Genomic DNA, 14,799 nt, shown 5'->3' with positions numbered 1-14,799 from the left:
AAAACGTTATTATTGATATTGATCTACTGGTAATTTTCTCCCACAGTTTTATGTTTGCTTCTTTTTGTTTCTTGATATTTTTTGATACTGTGCGTTTAACGCTCTGGCGCCTTTAGCAACCGTGCTAATTAAAATGCTAACTACTTTTGGTGAGCATAAAAGGCTAAGTAGCGTAAATGAATGGGTGAAATGGAAGTGAATACTAGCATTAGATTTTGATTATTGGAGTGGATTGCATGATAGATGTTGCCCTAGATCCCTTTTTATTAATTCATGATGATGACCTTAGGCTTTTGATATTATTAAGTCATAGTTTTTTATATCATAGTGCTTGGTCTTCATTAGTAAAATTAACACCCTAAATTAGCACAGGGATATTTACTTGCATTTAGAGCTAACAAATTCTCTAATATACCGTCAATCGTCAAATAAATTATTTTGTTTAATGGATTAATAAATAGCTTTCTTCCATTGGTTTTCTTGTTTGACCGATGGACGACAATTTGCAGCAACATGAAATGCTATATGAATATATAAAATTTTATGCGTCCTTAAAAAATTAGTTATTAAATTAATTATTATATATTTATATATAAATATATATTATTTAATTTATTTTTAATATGTATTTTATATTTTAATATATATTTTATACAAATAGTTAATTTATTAGTTGATTTTTTTTTGTACATATAATTTAATTGATGAATATATAGATAAATAATATATTTCACAGAGAAATAATTTCAAAGTAAGTCTATTTTGGGAAATGCTAATTTGATTATAAAAAAAAGGCCAACAACCAACACTTATAATAAGAGAAAAAAAGGTGGGTGTAAACATTGTTACAGTAACAATATGAGAAAAGAATGGTGAGACAATTCAAACCTTTTTTCATATAATTAATTATTGGCTCCCTTCTAATGTTAAATTACTGACAATTTTTACTTTAAAAACACCCTCCTTCTCCCAAAAAAATTGTAAGTTTGGTCTTGAAGTGGATGAATTTAAAGTTAACAATCATGATATATGTATATCAATACATGTTAAAGTATAAGAAATAACATATTAACAATGAGTTAAATAATATTTATATTTATATATAAATAAATAATAATTAATTTAGTGATTAATTTTTTTTACATATAACATTTTTATAAATCTAAACTATCTGGTTCATTGCCTCTGTTATGTCGAAAAAACTTTGCTCCGTTATTATTGGTCACCAAACTTGCGGTCTCTTTAATTAGCAAATGATTAGTACTCACCATCAAACCTATGATTTTCCAGTTTGCTAATAGTACTCAATTATAGTTTATTACCTGTCACAATATTTACCTGCTGAGGATTGGTTGCAAAGCCTCTCAACTAATTCCAACGTAATGCCTCAACAACAAGATCATAACATTCACCAGGAGATTCTCAAGTACTCCACAAAAAAGTTACAGTAATGTAAATTCTTGTAGAAAAAAAAAGGACAATACTTTAATGTGAGAAAGGTTACACTAGCACTGGGCTTTGGATATGCTTTAAAATAAATTTCTTGCTTAATAACTTATTAGGCATTGATTATACTGGACATTATTATTTGTTTGAAAACTTCACATACCTCCCCCACCACCCCCGTTCCTTCCCCTTTTCTCTCCTCGTCTTAGCGTATGTGATGATTCAACCCAAATTGGTTGAAAACTTGAAATCCAGCTTGCAAGAAATCAATAGCATATTCGTTGGGAATATTCTTGGGGTGGAATCAGGTCGAGTTTTATGAAAAGAAAGCAAGGTGACAAACCGACCAATACGTCAGATTGCTTTTGTAATTTTGTTAGATTCTGCAATTGTTCTTACCCAAAAACAGGGCATCAAGGCGAATGAGAGGTAATAGAGAGCGAAGTAGTCGCCACTCAGCAAATCTACTGAAACTTCCTTTAGTCACTTGAACCATAACCTTCTGAATCTGATCTGGTTGTATTCAAGTTACTTGATTTGGCAAAAAGATTATCATCAGTGAGGCAGGTGATACAAAGGAGAGTGGTCATAAAAATTTCATGGCAATGGACAGTTGGCGACCCTTCAAACTTTCAAATATCTCCCTTCTTTCCTCAGGCTGGGCTCTCTTGGTGAAAATATACATCCAATCACTTTGCCTTCAACCATTTGGTGACATACACCATTGAAAATAATACGGAGCATAAAAAAAAGTCACCCACATTAATAGTGAGTGGCAATTTGTGAAAAAGTTTGATTGATGTCAACCAAACATTACTCCATTACATCACACGCTAACTTAATTATATATTTTACGAAGATCCGTACTACATTCTTCCTTTTTGTTTATTTTCAATCATATTGGCAAATACATTTGCCACGTAAAACAAAATACCTGGAGGGTCATATCAAGAAAAGAGAATAATATAAACTATCAAATTTTATAAACATACTTCTGAATAATGAATGTAGTAAAGAGCAAGTATTTTCTATTGTCTAGAGATCTTAAAAAACAATCAATTCTTACAGTGATTGTTCAATGATGATATGCAAATGAACAAAAATACATACAAAAGACTGAAAGAGTATATAATAGACAAAAGTACACACTCAAATGATTATAAATAGTACGACATACCCTAAATATTATTTCCACAAGTCAAAACTGCCCTTCGAGTGGTGTATTAGACTTTGTAATCCCTCGAATCACTATGCTGACAGCTCAAAAATATTATATTTCCAGTTGGTGTATTGGACTATTTTCTAATCTTTTAGATAGGGCTGGCAATGGGTAGGATATGATAGGATTTGGATTCTATCTTAACTCTACCCGCGGGTTGAAAATTTCTTTAAAATTCTACCCTACCTACCCGCGGGTTGAGAATCTTTCAACCCTAACCCTACTCGCACCCTAAAATTCTAAACCCTACCCTATTCTATCAGCAGAAATTTTAATTTTTTTTTCAAAGCAAATATAAAATTCAATCTTTCCAAATTTCATACATATTAATAAAATAAAAAATAAAAACTAATGCTTTAAATTATTAAATTAACTAACTAGTTTAGTAGTTTCTCACTTATTGCAAATCATTACATGAGAGAGGTAGGTTTAACTCTCACCTCCTTCACTATATACTTAATTTTTATAAAATATTTGTTATATATGGGGTTGCGGGTAGGGTAGGGTAGGGTAGGGTAGGGTACACCCTAAACCCGTATCCTACCCTACCCGCAAACATACCCGGACCGAGCTCTACGCTACCTGCAATGGGTTGGTTGGCCTACCTATCCGAGGGTTGGACCGGGTTGGATACCCGCAGGTAAGGTATATATTGCCAGCCCTACTTTTAAGATGTACTTTTGTCTTCTCTACGCTCTTTTCGTGTGTATTTTTATCTATTCACTCTTAAGACATATTTTTCTTAGGGAAATCACATCAATATAGTTCAGGAGAATACTAAAATGTAGAAGGCATCAGCACGAATCGCAAAATTTCAAGTTTCCAGGGCGCAATGGTAAAAAGCACAGTTAATCATTTTGAGAAAAGAACATTAATAAAGCACAACAAAATTGTTGGGATCACAGCAAAAATATTTGATCGAAGAGTATAAAATCTGTTGCAAGCCAAATACACAAAAAATGGTACTACGATAACACAATTAATAGCATTGAAGATTAAAGACCTTTTTGTGAGCTAAATTCAGGTAAAACGAGAATTCTTTAATCAAAGAGTGACATTCCAAAATCTTCATCTTCCTCTTCCTCGACCTTCTCTTCTTTCTTCTCGGCAGCAGGGGCGGCAGCGCTCTCTGTGGCAGCACCACCAGCAGGAGCAGCAGCAGCAGCACCACCTCCAACGAAGACTGCACCACCCACAACCACCTGAAGAGAAACAACACAGGTACCAAGAATTTCACAAAAGCATCACACTCTATTAGTCAACACAACTCTCAAAAGAGAATGAAAACCACACTATATAACCAAAGAATTAAAGATCAAGCATACTAGAGTGTAATATATGTAAATATATGAGTAGGATCTAACAAATGACATGCACATTAATCATCAAGTATAATGTTAACCTAAAATAAATTAGCAACATCACATAAAGTCACTGCATTATAATTCTAAGATTGAAAGGAACACAAATATAAACCCTAGCTTTTCGCTTCGGATGAAGGTGTATACCTGGAAGACAGCAGAGGAGGGAGAAACGAAAGAGAAAGAGGACTGAACGGCGCCGGAGGAATCAGCGGCGCGAGCGGCATTGACGAGCTTGCGTTGGAGGTCGTAGGTGGAGGAGGCGGAGTCCTCGATGTCGCCGGAGTGCTGCTTCGCAATCCACTCGGCGCCGGATTTGCGGAGAACGAATGTGAATACTCCCATGGCTGATGGCGGATGGCTTCTCTGTGTGTTCGAAATAATCAAAACCCTAATTGGAGATGTTCCCAGTGAACGGCACTCTCACTTGAATACATGGTTTATTTATCGGATTTTGGAACCCTCATTCCGGTTTTACCTGAAAAGACCATTTCGTCCCTCAAGAGCTTCTTCTTCCATTGCTAACCCTAAATTTGTTCCTCAAATCCGATTGATAAATTAACCAATCGAGTCAGACCCAATAATTAGCTCCTTTTTTTTTGGTATTTGACCCAATAATTAGCTTTAAAGAATAAAAGTAAAAAACGCAGATTATTTTGTGCCCAATTCAGTATTTTTTTTCCTTTTCTTTTTTGGGGTCATTGGCCAAGTGTGCTTTGTTGTGTAGAGCACACAAGAATTTTTTGCACATACACAAAAGAGCTTGGCACGAGTCAAAAACTAAAATTACAAGTTTAGCAACAAATCCGTAAATTTAAAACCTAAATCCGTCAGGTTTCTGTAACAAATAAAACAAATGTTTCCGTTTCATTTATGGGTAATGCTACTGTGCTGAAAGACAAATTTTTCTTCATGTGCTGAAGAAGCGTGGCACTAGTGTAAAAGTGACGCGTGTTAGCATTGCCTCTACTTGGGAGACAATTTCTGTGTCAAAACAGAATGAATAGACATCAACATTATAAATATTAATTACATTAGATTAATTTACTTTTAACAATAATAATTTATTTGTTAGGCTTTATTAGTTTTTGTAAAGGTTTAGCTTTAAATTTGTTATGAATATTATCTAGAGCTAAAAATTGGTCCATGAAATAATAAATTAAAATAATAATAATAATAACAACAATAAAATCCTTCTATAATAATAATAATAATAATAATAATAATAATAATAATAATAATGCCTAATAACAAAAAAAGTTAGAATATCACCACCCAAATTTTTCTTTTTTTGCCAAAATTTATATATGTATATTCATATTTAACTTGTATAATAATAAAAAATAAAGATATTTTTAATTTTAAAAAAATATTCAAAATTAATTGCTAGTATTATTTTTATTATATTTTTTATTTTTGAGTTTATATTTTTTCATGAAATTAGTAAATGAAAGTCTATTAGATAATTAAAATTTATGCTGAAAAATTTTGGTTTTGTTAAATTAGATGAAACGTATTAAAAAATATATATATTTAACAAAACCAAAATATTCCAGAAAAAAATTTAATTGTTCAATATATTTTCATCTAATTTTAAAAAAAATAAAACTCAAAAATAAAAAAAAATAGAGTAAAAATAACATTATTCATTATTTTTGAATAATGTTTTTCTTTTGAAGCAGGGACGAATTTAAAATAGAGCAAGCATAATTTTTTTGAACAAAGTTAACAATTTAAAGTATTTAAAATTATTATATATTATATAATTTTATTTAAAGAATAGAATAAGCTAAGTAATTATATTAGATAAATAATTAAATTATTAAACTCAAAAGCAAGTAATAATCCTTAAATTGAGATAAACATTATTTTCAATCATTTTTTGATTAAATGAATTTCCAAATTTTTAAAATTTAAACTTTTTTTTCTCTTTTTAAATATTTTTCTCTTAATTTTCACACCTATTATCATATAAAAATATTTTAATATTTATAATAACTAAAAAATCTTTACATATTATAGTACATGCATGAAAGTAAATTATTTTAAACTTTATTTATTTTTCTTATGATATTAAAATTATAACATATTAAGTAACTTTATTAAAATAATTATATTTTATATATTTTATTTAAAAATATATTTTAAATACATATAACAAAGTTATTAGAATAATTTATTTATATTATTTTATAGCATATTTATTTATAATATAAAGCATAAAAATATAACTTACTGCTACAATAATATTCAACAAAGTAAATTAATAAAAAATAGATAATTTTTTATATTTTATTAAATCCAAAATAAAAAATTATAAGAACTAAGATCATTTTTTATATAATAATAATAATAATAATAATAATAATAATAATAATAATAATTATTATTATTATTATTATTATTATATAATGATATTATTGTTGTTATTATTATTATTTTAATTTATTATTTCATGGATCAATTTTTAGCTGCTAGATAATATTCATAACAAATTTAAAGCTAAACCTTTACAAAAACTAATAAAGCCTAACAAATAAATTATTATTGTTAAAAGTAAATTAATCTAATGTAATTAATATTTATAATGTTGATGTCTATTCATTCTGTTTTGACACAGAAATTGTCTCCCAAAATAGAGACAATGCTAACACGCGTCACTTTTACACTAGTGCCACGCTTCTTCAGCACATAAAGAAAAATTTGTCTTTCAGCACAGTAGCATTACCCTTCATTTATATTTGGGCTTATTGCACACAATGGGATGATTTTGTAAGGGGAACAAAAACAAAACTAATGTCTTTAGATTTCAGTTTCACTATTTCGGCTCCTTGCTAGAATACACAACCAAAATAACATGATTTTATTTTATTTCATTTTTTTTGCCTTCTATTCTAATTAAAGGTGATTAGTATTTTCATTTTAAGAAACACTATAAGAAATTTTTTATTTTTTTTATTTCTTACATTATCTTTCAATTCTAATAAGTTAACCATTAGTTCATCATAAGACATTTAAAAATTTACTACTTATCAAAGAGTTATTATATACACAAGACATAATTTAATGGAACGGTCTAAAATAAACCGAAACATTCTGAGCTTATCTGATGCACGATAAAATTTAAAACATTGATTAGATTGATAAACGATCTAATGGTTTATATTTAATTTATTTATAATTTATTAAGAATTATAGTAAAAGATACAAATCTTTTGATATTTTAAAATTGCCTCATAAAATTTGAGAACTAAGCCCTCATTTTAACTGCTTGCTGTTTCTTTTCGTGATGACCCTCCGCTTCTTTCTCTATCCTTGAGGCTTTCCTCTCAAAAACGCTGTCGTCACTGATGACGATATCACCGCTGTTGCTCCTTTTTATAATCATCATCCTGTTCCTCATTAGTTCCTGCAGGTGTCCGCTGTTGAAGGCTCGTCCTCCTTCGCGGCTTAAGCCTTTTGCCAATGGAATTTATGTTGCAGTGGCAAGTGGAGTTCCAACACCCTCGCTATCATCAGGGGAGGAAGCAGTGATGGTGAAGGAGGAGTGACAGCTACGGTGGCAAAGAGGAAGAGAAGGGTGGTAGAAAAACTAATGGACAAGGCCGAAGCAAAAACGCATGATCAAGAATCGTGAATCTGCTGCTAGATTCAGAAAATGCAAACAGGTACTTACCCTTTTTTTCAAAGAATTTTTTAATAAAATTTTATTTTTATATATTTTTATTTGATATTTAAAAAATAAAAATTCTTATGTGGTAAGCATTCTTCTTGAAAATCTCACTATTAAAGGACATTAATAGTTAAGTTGGAAGAAATAGAAACATACACTTAGCCTGTATTGATTAAATTGGCTGATTGTAGCATAAAAAATAAAATAAAATAAAAGTTGAGATTTTTTTTTTCAACCTACAGTCATCCAACTTACTCAATAAGTCAGACAAAGGCTAAACATAAAATAAAAGAGAAGAAAAATCTTAATTTTAATTTAATTTATATTTTTTTAACTCAACTTTTAAAACCCCAATAGTGAGATTCTCATTTAACATAAGAATTTCCATTTTACAAATATCAAATAAAAATATATAAAAAAATAAAATTTTATTAAAAAAATTTTGAAAAAGGGGTAAGTATTATTTGCTTTCCTTGGATCTAGCAGCAGACACACAATTCTTGATCATGTTTTGAAGAGTGGCCTTGTCCACTGATTCCTCCATTGTCCTTCTCTTCTCCTTTGCCACGGCAGCTGCCCCTCTTCCTCTACCACCCCGCCTCTTCCTAGTAATGATAAGGGTGCTGGGACTCCACTTGCCACTGCAGCATGAATTCCATTGACGGAGGCGTCTTGTTATCGCTGTCGCGCGTTGTTTTGGTCCTGCATCCCTCTGTTCTAACCTGTCTCATGCTGCTGCTACTGCGGTTGTTGTGCCCCTGATTTCCGAAAAACCCCTCGGAGCTTCCAAACTCGTCGGCAGCACCGCGCTTATCCTTGTTTTGGTCCGATCTTCCATTTTGTTTCCATCTTAACTCTGTATCCAATAATCATTTTCTGTCTTTCCATTTGTTTTACTTCATTGTGAGAGGCGTTCAGTTGGATGTGAGAATGTTTGGATCTGTTGGAGGAGTGTTTTTTATTGGTTGATGATGTTTGAATCTAAGATTGTCTGAGAGTGTTTTGCTTCATCTCTTTTTTATAGTGTGTACAAAAATAGTAGATCTGTGGAAAGAATGAAAAAAAGCGTGTTTCTGTGAGAGGGTAATATTGCGCAATATTTTAAAAAAGGACAACTTTAAAATCAAATTGAATCTTCTGGACTAATTCAAACGCAGAAAACTTTTAGTTAAACCATAGGGATCAAAATCTTGGTTAACCTTTAAAAAAACCACCCCTATCCGTTTTATTGTGATCCCTTTATGCAATGTAAGATTAAAAATAAGGGAAGACTAGGCCACTAGGGTATTAAAAGAAAATTGTAGTGGAACATCTCATGTATAAAAATGACTTTGTTGGTTCCTATTATGGCAGTATTTTAAAGGTTTAATTATTCTGTTAGTCCCTATAGTTTCGTGAAATTTTCAATTAGGTTCCTATACTTTTTTTTAATTGAGTCCTTGCACTAAATTTTTTTTTAATTGGGTCTCTATACTTTTTTTCCTTTTATTTAGTTCTCTATACTAATTATTTTTTTAAGTTGGATCCCTATAAAATTAAGCCAATTACTATTAAGAGGGACTTAATTGAAAAAAAAATTTAGTGCAGAGACCTAATTAAAAAGAAAAAAAAAGTATAAAGACTTAATTAAAAGTTTTTAATGAAACTATAGGGACTAAGAGAGTAATTAAACCTATTTTAAATAAGAGGCATCTAGCATTATAAAGTCTCGCAAAAAGGGGAAAAAAAAGTAACTCATTTTTCACCGAATAATACAACTACCATACATATTACCTACAATTTTTGTCTTACAAGATACCATCCAATATAGTAACTCATTGCACTGCATTATTATCATTCATATGATATAAATAGAACAAAAAATAATGCTTACCAAAGATATTTCTCAATATTGGGGGGGTGGAGGTTGGTTTAAGGACAAATCCAAAAATTTTAACATGAGACCAAAATTTAGATGAATTTTTAAATTATTCTTTTTTATTATAATTTTCATTACATAAAAATAATTTAGATATAATATATATTTAAAAAAAATCTAAAATATACAATATAATTACTAAAATATAACGATCTAAGTCATTACTAATATTTTATATAATAATATAATATTAAACATGTTAATATTTTAATATTATTTAAAAAATGAATTTAAAAATAAATATAGAGATGAGTATATAAAAGCTAATTGAGTTTATGATATTATATTGGTTAAATAAAATTTATTAGTAAATGAAACAATTGAGATCTAAACTCATGACGTGGTTCTTTGAAATTCTAGGGGGTGGAGGGTAGGGTTCTTTTTCCAAACTAGTGGCAATTGAGAACAAATAAGGCACATCCGTGAAGTCCCACTTCAGCTGATAAAGTTCCCTGAGTTGTTATGACTTGCTTTCCACTCCAAACTTCCTTGCCATGGCAGGAAGTGATGCTTGTTCTATCAGCAAAAGCATTACCCAGAGACGATGTCTTTGTACTTATCACTGTCTTTTGTTCACTTAAATTGAAGAAAGCAACATACACTTCACCTAAACACGTATATAAAGTAAGGAATTAAGACTCTATTAAATAATGCTTGAATGATAGATATATTGATTATTGAGATTCATCTAAAAGTGTTGGTTGGCAATTCACCTCTTCTTCCTTTTGCAATCCAAGAGCGAATCCCACCAGGACTAATACCATCTGCATGAATGACCAATTAGAAAGTGGTATCCAATTGAGAATTGTTTATAATTTTACAGTTTTACCTTTGGCAGATTCTGCTATTGCACACAGACCGGAGTAACTGTTTACCATGGTCCCATTTGGATTCAGCTTCCACATCTGTTGGAACACTGGATAGATCAGCTTTCAATAGAATCTACATATATCAATCAACAAAATACAAATTGGGCCAATGCAGGCTTCTATACTTATTTCTAGAGATTAAGGGCCACATGCAAATCTTGTATGTGAAATATGGAGTGAAGCATACCTGATTTGCATCCCATCTGCAAGGAGAAAATGTACCACTCTTGAACTCCTTAGAAGTAAGCTTTTGTTTTGGGGAAGCATCCAAGCAGAATTTCATTTCGTTGGTTGCAACCAAATGATGTTTACCCCGATAGTCCTCTTGATGCGTGCTCTCGCCATCTCTGTATCGGTAATGTAACAAGCTATATTGTCAATGACGAAAAACAAATAATAGAATAAGTAGTATATGGAACAGAGAAGGATAAAGTATGATTACAATTTGAACTGAAATTCTCTCTTGTGTACACAGAAAGGAGGAAGCTGGTTTTCTAAACTTCTTTTCCAACAGATTCTTTCAAGATCTTCGTTGAGACTTTCAACAGACCAACCCATTGCCTTTGTTTCACTGCAGCCAGTGAGACGTAATGCATGTGTATATGATGGTTTCCCTCCTCTCTTAGATCTTCTTTTCTTCACTCTAAGATGATGGTCTTTATGATTCAAGTTCTCAGAACTTGTGACATCAGGAAACTGTTATTGGAATAAAAGGCATATGAATCATTATAAGCTCTTATTATGCCAAACATGCCTATTAATGCAAGATAGAACTAAGATGGCTCACATGCCTCCCTGTTACTTGAGCTGAAAGAATTAATTTCCAGCAGGATAGGATTCGTGATAAGACTATATGTGACAATATCAATTTTCCGCAGATCTCCACCATACATGAGAGGCGACTTGGCCATGGACCACAATGTCATCTGTGAGAGAAGAATACATTCATTATAATCTATGAATACACATTAAATAGGTCTATGAATTTATATGAAGTAATTCAGTTGTCCATTTTAGTTTTATATAAACCTGTGTCCTCTTCTCTTCTAGATTGAGTTTACTAAACCTGTGTGGACCTTGATTGGAACCTACAAGAAAATAGAGGGGGAAGTAAATTTTTAATTCATATTCCCATAAGCCTTGAATACAGAAATCTCTTGGCAATTCATTCACAGTATGAGGGTCATCATATTCATTCTGGACAGAGAAAGTAGCAGCCTAGTACTGTTACCTGGATCAGTTAGCCATCCAAATGGTAGCATGTCCAAATCAGGCCATGAATTCCCATTTAAACCTTTTGCTCCTATCATACTAGCTGCAGCTAAATCCCTGATTCAAAATTCAGTGAACTCGAGTTACATAATACGGTGATGGCTAACAGAACCCAGTAAGAGAAGCTGCATAATTGCAAAACTTTCTGAATACCAAAACAAATATATATTGAACAGAAATAAATGCTAAAACCTTAATCACCTTGATATATCAAAATGAGATTTGACATCACCCCAGTTATCCCAGTCATCTCCTGTTATACGATACATGTTTACTAGCCCACTGACATCCTTGGCCAATGCTGGTGTCACACTAGTTCCAGGAGATAGAGAATATACAATGGGACGGTTAAGCTCCTGGAGAACCTGGCATGACGGGTCATATGTAAGTTTGCCAACAAATCTTTGTCAAAATATTCGAAATCTCAGAGTTGATATGAGAGTGGGAGGAAGAAAGCACAGTAAGTGTGGAGCGGAAACTTCTTATACCCCTGATACATAGGTTATTTCATTTAAATCCAAGTCAGCACCAAACACACAATCATGTTTCACTGCAAGGAAATCAGAAAATCTATCAAAATTGCAGCCAGAGCATAGGTAAAAAATGCTCAGAAGCTAAAATAAATAATGCAACATATATCGCCTTTTTTTCACAATTATTTTAAGTATGAGCAAGAATTAATATGTGAATAAATAATCATTCAATTCGTGACGGCTACACTTATTTGTAAAAGTATAGAAGGAATTGAAAAGAAACAAAGCTGTCAACTAAGTTTGGAGTGTTGCCCAAGGAAGTATATGTGTGGATTTCATCTCAACTTGCATTGCTAATTGGTAATTAGTAAAATACAATTACTGCCTCTACATTCCTAAGTTTTAAGGGGGAAAAAAGGTACTATTTCTTCTCTTATGCAAACTAAGGTGAAGATAGTGTTGCAAATTATAAATTATTTAAAATAATAGTGATTGTTGTCTATGAATGCATGTTGTGGTAATTAGATCTTAGTAAGCAGGATATGAAAAGTAGTCTAAGTACCAAAATCAACACCCCATGCAGCATACTGCTCATAAAGGGATCTCAAAAAGGCTCTCCCAGCCCCCAACTGTGTATTCACACTCATGAAACCATGAGGCATCCATGCACAAGCCCTTCCCGGCAATGCTATGTCTTTTGCATGCCATACTCGACCAGACTCTTGATAAGCACCCCCCTAAGCAAGAGGAAAGAAACAGCAAGAAAATTTAGACTATGATGTAAAGTAGCCCCATATTCTGCTTGTAATGTAGTATTTTTTATAGCAAAATAAAGATATCTTCAAGTTTTCGCAGAAATACAAAGCAATACCTTTGTTGTGTCTAGGATAGGGGTGTTTGCATTGACTGCTTGTGTGCTTATCCCTCTCATAACATGAATTCCGAACATCAAACCCATGTTATGTACTTTATTGGCTACTTCACTGAATCCCTTCCCACCTGTGGACGAAGGCCACCTTCCGGGGTCAGGGATCATCCTCCCCCACTCATCAATCACATCAAATCCAAGAGAATCCGAATAAGCACCTTGGACATTCTTCCTATACCAGAGGTAATCCACAACAACATACTACAAGGATTGCGATAAATTAAAGAAGTAAGTCTATATCCACTGAAAGTACTAGTAATATGGCTAACAACTAACATGTTCAAATTATGAATAAGATCAGTTAAATAGGTCCTTGCAGTATCCATACCTTGTATCCATGAGCTTTGAGGCTCCGAGAAACTATTCCAGCATTCTGTAAGAATTCTTCTTCAGAAACTGTCCAGCCAAAGGAATCATATGAATTCCAACCTCTTGGTGGGAAGCTAGCTTGCTGTAGGTGAGTTTCAGACACATTTCGAGATGACACACTGAAATCACACATTCAGAAACATTATGTTGCACCTTGGATATGATTGAACAACATAAGCTTCAATCTGATATAGTTACCATTCTTTTCAGATTAATAAATTCTACATCCAAACTAACATTAAGTGAATTCAGTTGGTATAAGTTGAATGAACAATGAAGTGTCATTGCTATACTCTAACTTGATCTGAATCCTGGGCACAGATCCAGAAACCAATGTGAACCAGCCCCAGTGCAGGAAATGGCAATGTTCAGAAAGAGCAAAAAACACTTGAAAAAAAAAAGAAAGAAAATGGAACTCAGGCTTATGTTTCCAATGTCCAAAATGTAGCATCAAGAACCAAACAAGTAAAACTCAGAATCAACTAAAGAATAGCAAGAGAAAAAGAAGACAAAGAAGATTCCATGGTTATATACCTCTGAGCACAGAGAGCAAGGAGGAGCGGGCAGAGAGAGACGAGTGACACTAGGAAACAGTTCATGATTGCTGGTACTGCTGTTCCACCAAACAAGAGTTCCCACACGGTTAAATACTAATAAAATCTCCAACTTTATTGTACACTAGTGAATAATGAAATAGGAATATCAGGTAAAATATAATAATGAGGCCTAGTTGAGTTGTCAACCACACAAACACACAACACAAAAGAACAACAGCACAAGATAATGAGAGAATTGGAGAATTCAAATATCAATTACCAACATATTAAGTATTTAAGATAAGTGCAAATCAAATTCATCAATGCTAATAAGAGTAAAAAGATTATAGAAGATTATAAAAATGACTAATTTTTTTTTTCTGATATAGAAAGAATGGGTATATAATGCATAATTATTAGAAGGATTGATATTTCTCTTGAATATGGAGTTAATTTTTTATTATTATTATTAAATAAATCAAGCGGTCAGATTTTTATTAAGGAAAGAAGAGAAAAATGAATTATGAGAGTCCAATTTGGATGAGGATTAGATTTGTGGCATTATAAAAACTTTAAAAGTTCAAGAACACAAATTTGACTCTCAGATTTATGTTTTAAATAGCAAATCTATTAGTTCAATTTATGTCTTTGATAAACATCTTATGCTCCAACAAGGCAACAACATTGCAAAACACCATTATCCCTTCAATATCAAAATTAAAAAGTGTATAAAAA

General features: G+C 31.9%; 2 protein-coding genes across 2 annotated transcripts; both read right to left on the bottom strand.

The window, feature by feature from the left end:
- Positions 1 to 3,513: 3,513 nt before the first annotated feature.
- On the bottom strand, positions 3,514 to 4,564 carry LOC130967589 (60S acidic ribosomal protein P3-1-like). Its single transcript, XM_057892517.1, has 2 exons — positions 4,174 to 4,564; positions 3,514 to 3,867 (listed from the first exon to the last, which is right to left on the bottom strand). Exons 1-2 carry the CDS (start codon positions 4,369 to 4,371, stop codon positions 3,706 to 3,708), a joined length of 360 nt encoding a protein of 119 aa, XP_057748500.1. The 5' UTR covers positions 4,372 to 4,564; the 3' UTR covers positions 3,514 to 3,705.
- A 5,252-nt stretch (positions 4,565 to 9,816) lies between these two features.
- On the bottom strand, positions 9,817 to 14,211 carry LOC130966837 (uncharacterized). The gene is made up of 14 exons (XM_057891659.1): positions 14,063 to 14,211; positions 13,488 to 13,647; positions 13,103 to 13,360; positions 12,794 to 12,968; positions 12,247 to 12,308; positions 11,960 to 12,123; positions 11,718 to 11,815; positions 11,516 to 11,574; positions 11,278 to 11,412; positions 10,929 to 11,182; positions 10,674 to 10,833; positions 10,447 to 10,522; positions 10,331 to 10,381; positions 9,817 to 10,224 (listed from the first exon to the last, which is right to left on the bottom strand). Exons 1-14 carry the CDS (start codon positions 14,125 to 14,127, stop codon positions 10,007 to 10,009), a joined length of 1,935 nt encoding a protein of 644 aa, XP_057747642.1. The 5' UTR covers positions 14,128 to 14,211; the 3' UTR covers positions 9,817 to 10,006.
- Positions 14,212 to 14,799: the final 588 nt, after the last annotated feature.

This window comes from Arachis stenosperma, chromosome 3, assembly GCF_014773155.1.
Source record: "Arachis stenosperma cultivar V10309 chromosome 3, arast.V10309.gnm1.PFL2, whole genome shotgun sequence".
Lineage (NCBI taxonomy): Eukaryota > Viridiplantae > Streptophyta > Magnoliopsida > Fabales > Fabaceae > Arachis > Arachis stenosperma.
The sequence above is the reverse complement of the archived record's forward strand: the minus strand, read 5'-3'. Positions and strand labels throughout refer to the sequence as shown.

Excerpts from the sequence above, each read along its gene's own strand:
- LOC130967589 (XM_057892517.1), bottom strand. The coding sequence starts at position 4,371 with ATGGGAGTATTCACATTCGTTCTCCGCAAATCCGGCGCCGAGTGGATT. Across the intron at positions 3,868-4,173 it reads CCTCCTCTGCTGTCTTCCAG|GTGGTTGTGGGTGGTGCAGT; the intron begins GTATACACCTTC and ends GTTTCTCTTCAG.
- LOC130966837 (XM_057891659.1), bottom strand. The coding sequence starts at position 14,127 with ATGAACTGTTTCCTAGTGTCACTCGTCTCTCTCTGCCCGCTCCTCCTT. Across the intron at positions 13,361-13,487 it reads TCAAAGCTCATGGATACAAG|TATGTTGTTGTGGATTACCT; the intron begins GTATGGATACTG and ends CAATCCTTGTAG. Across the intron at positions 12,969-13,102 it reads CTATCCTAGACACAACAAAG|GGGGGTGCTTATCAAGAGTC; the intron begins GTATTGCTTTGT and ends CCTCTTGCTTAG.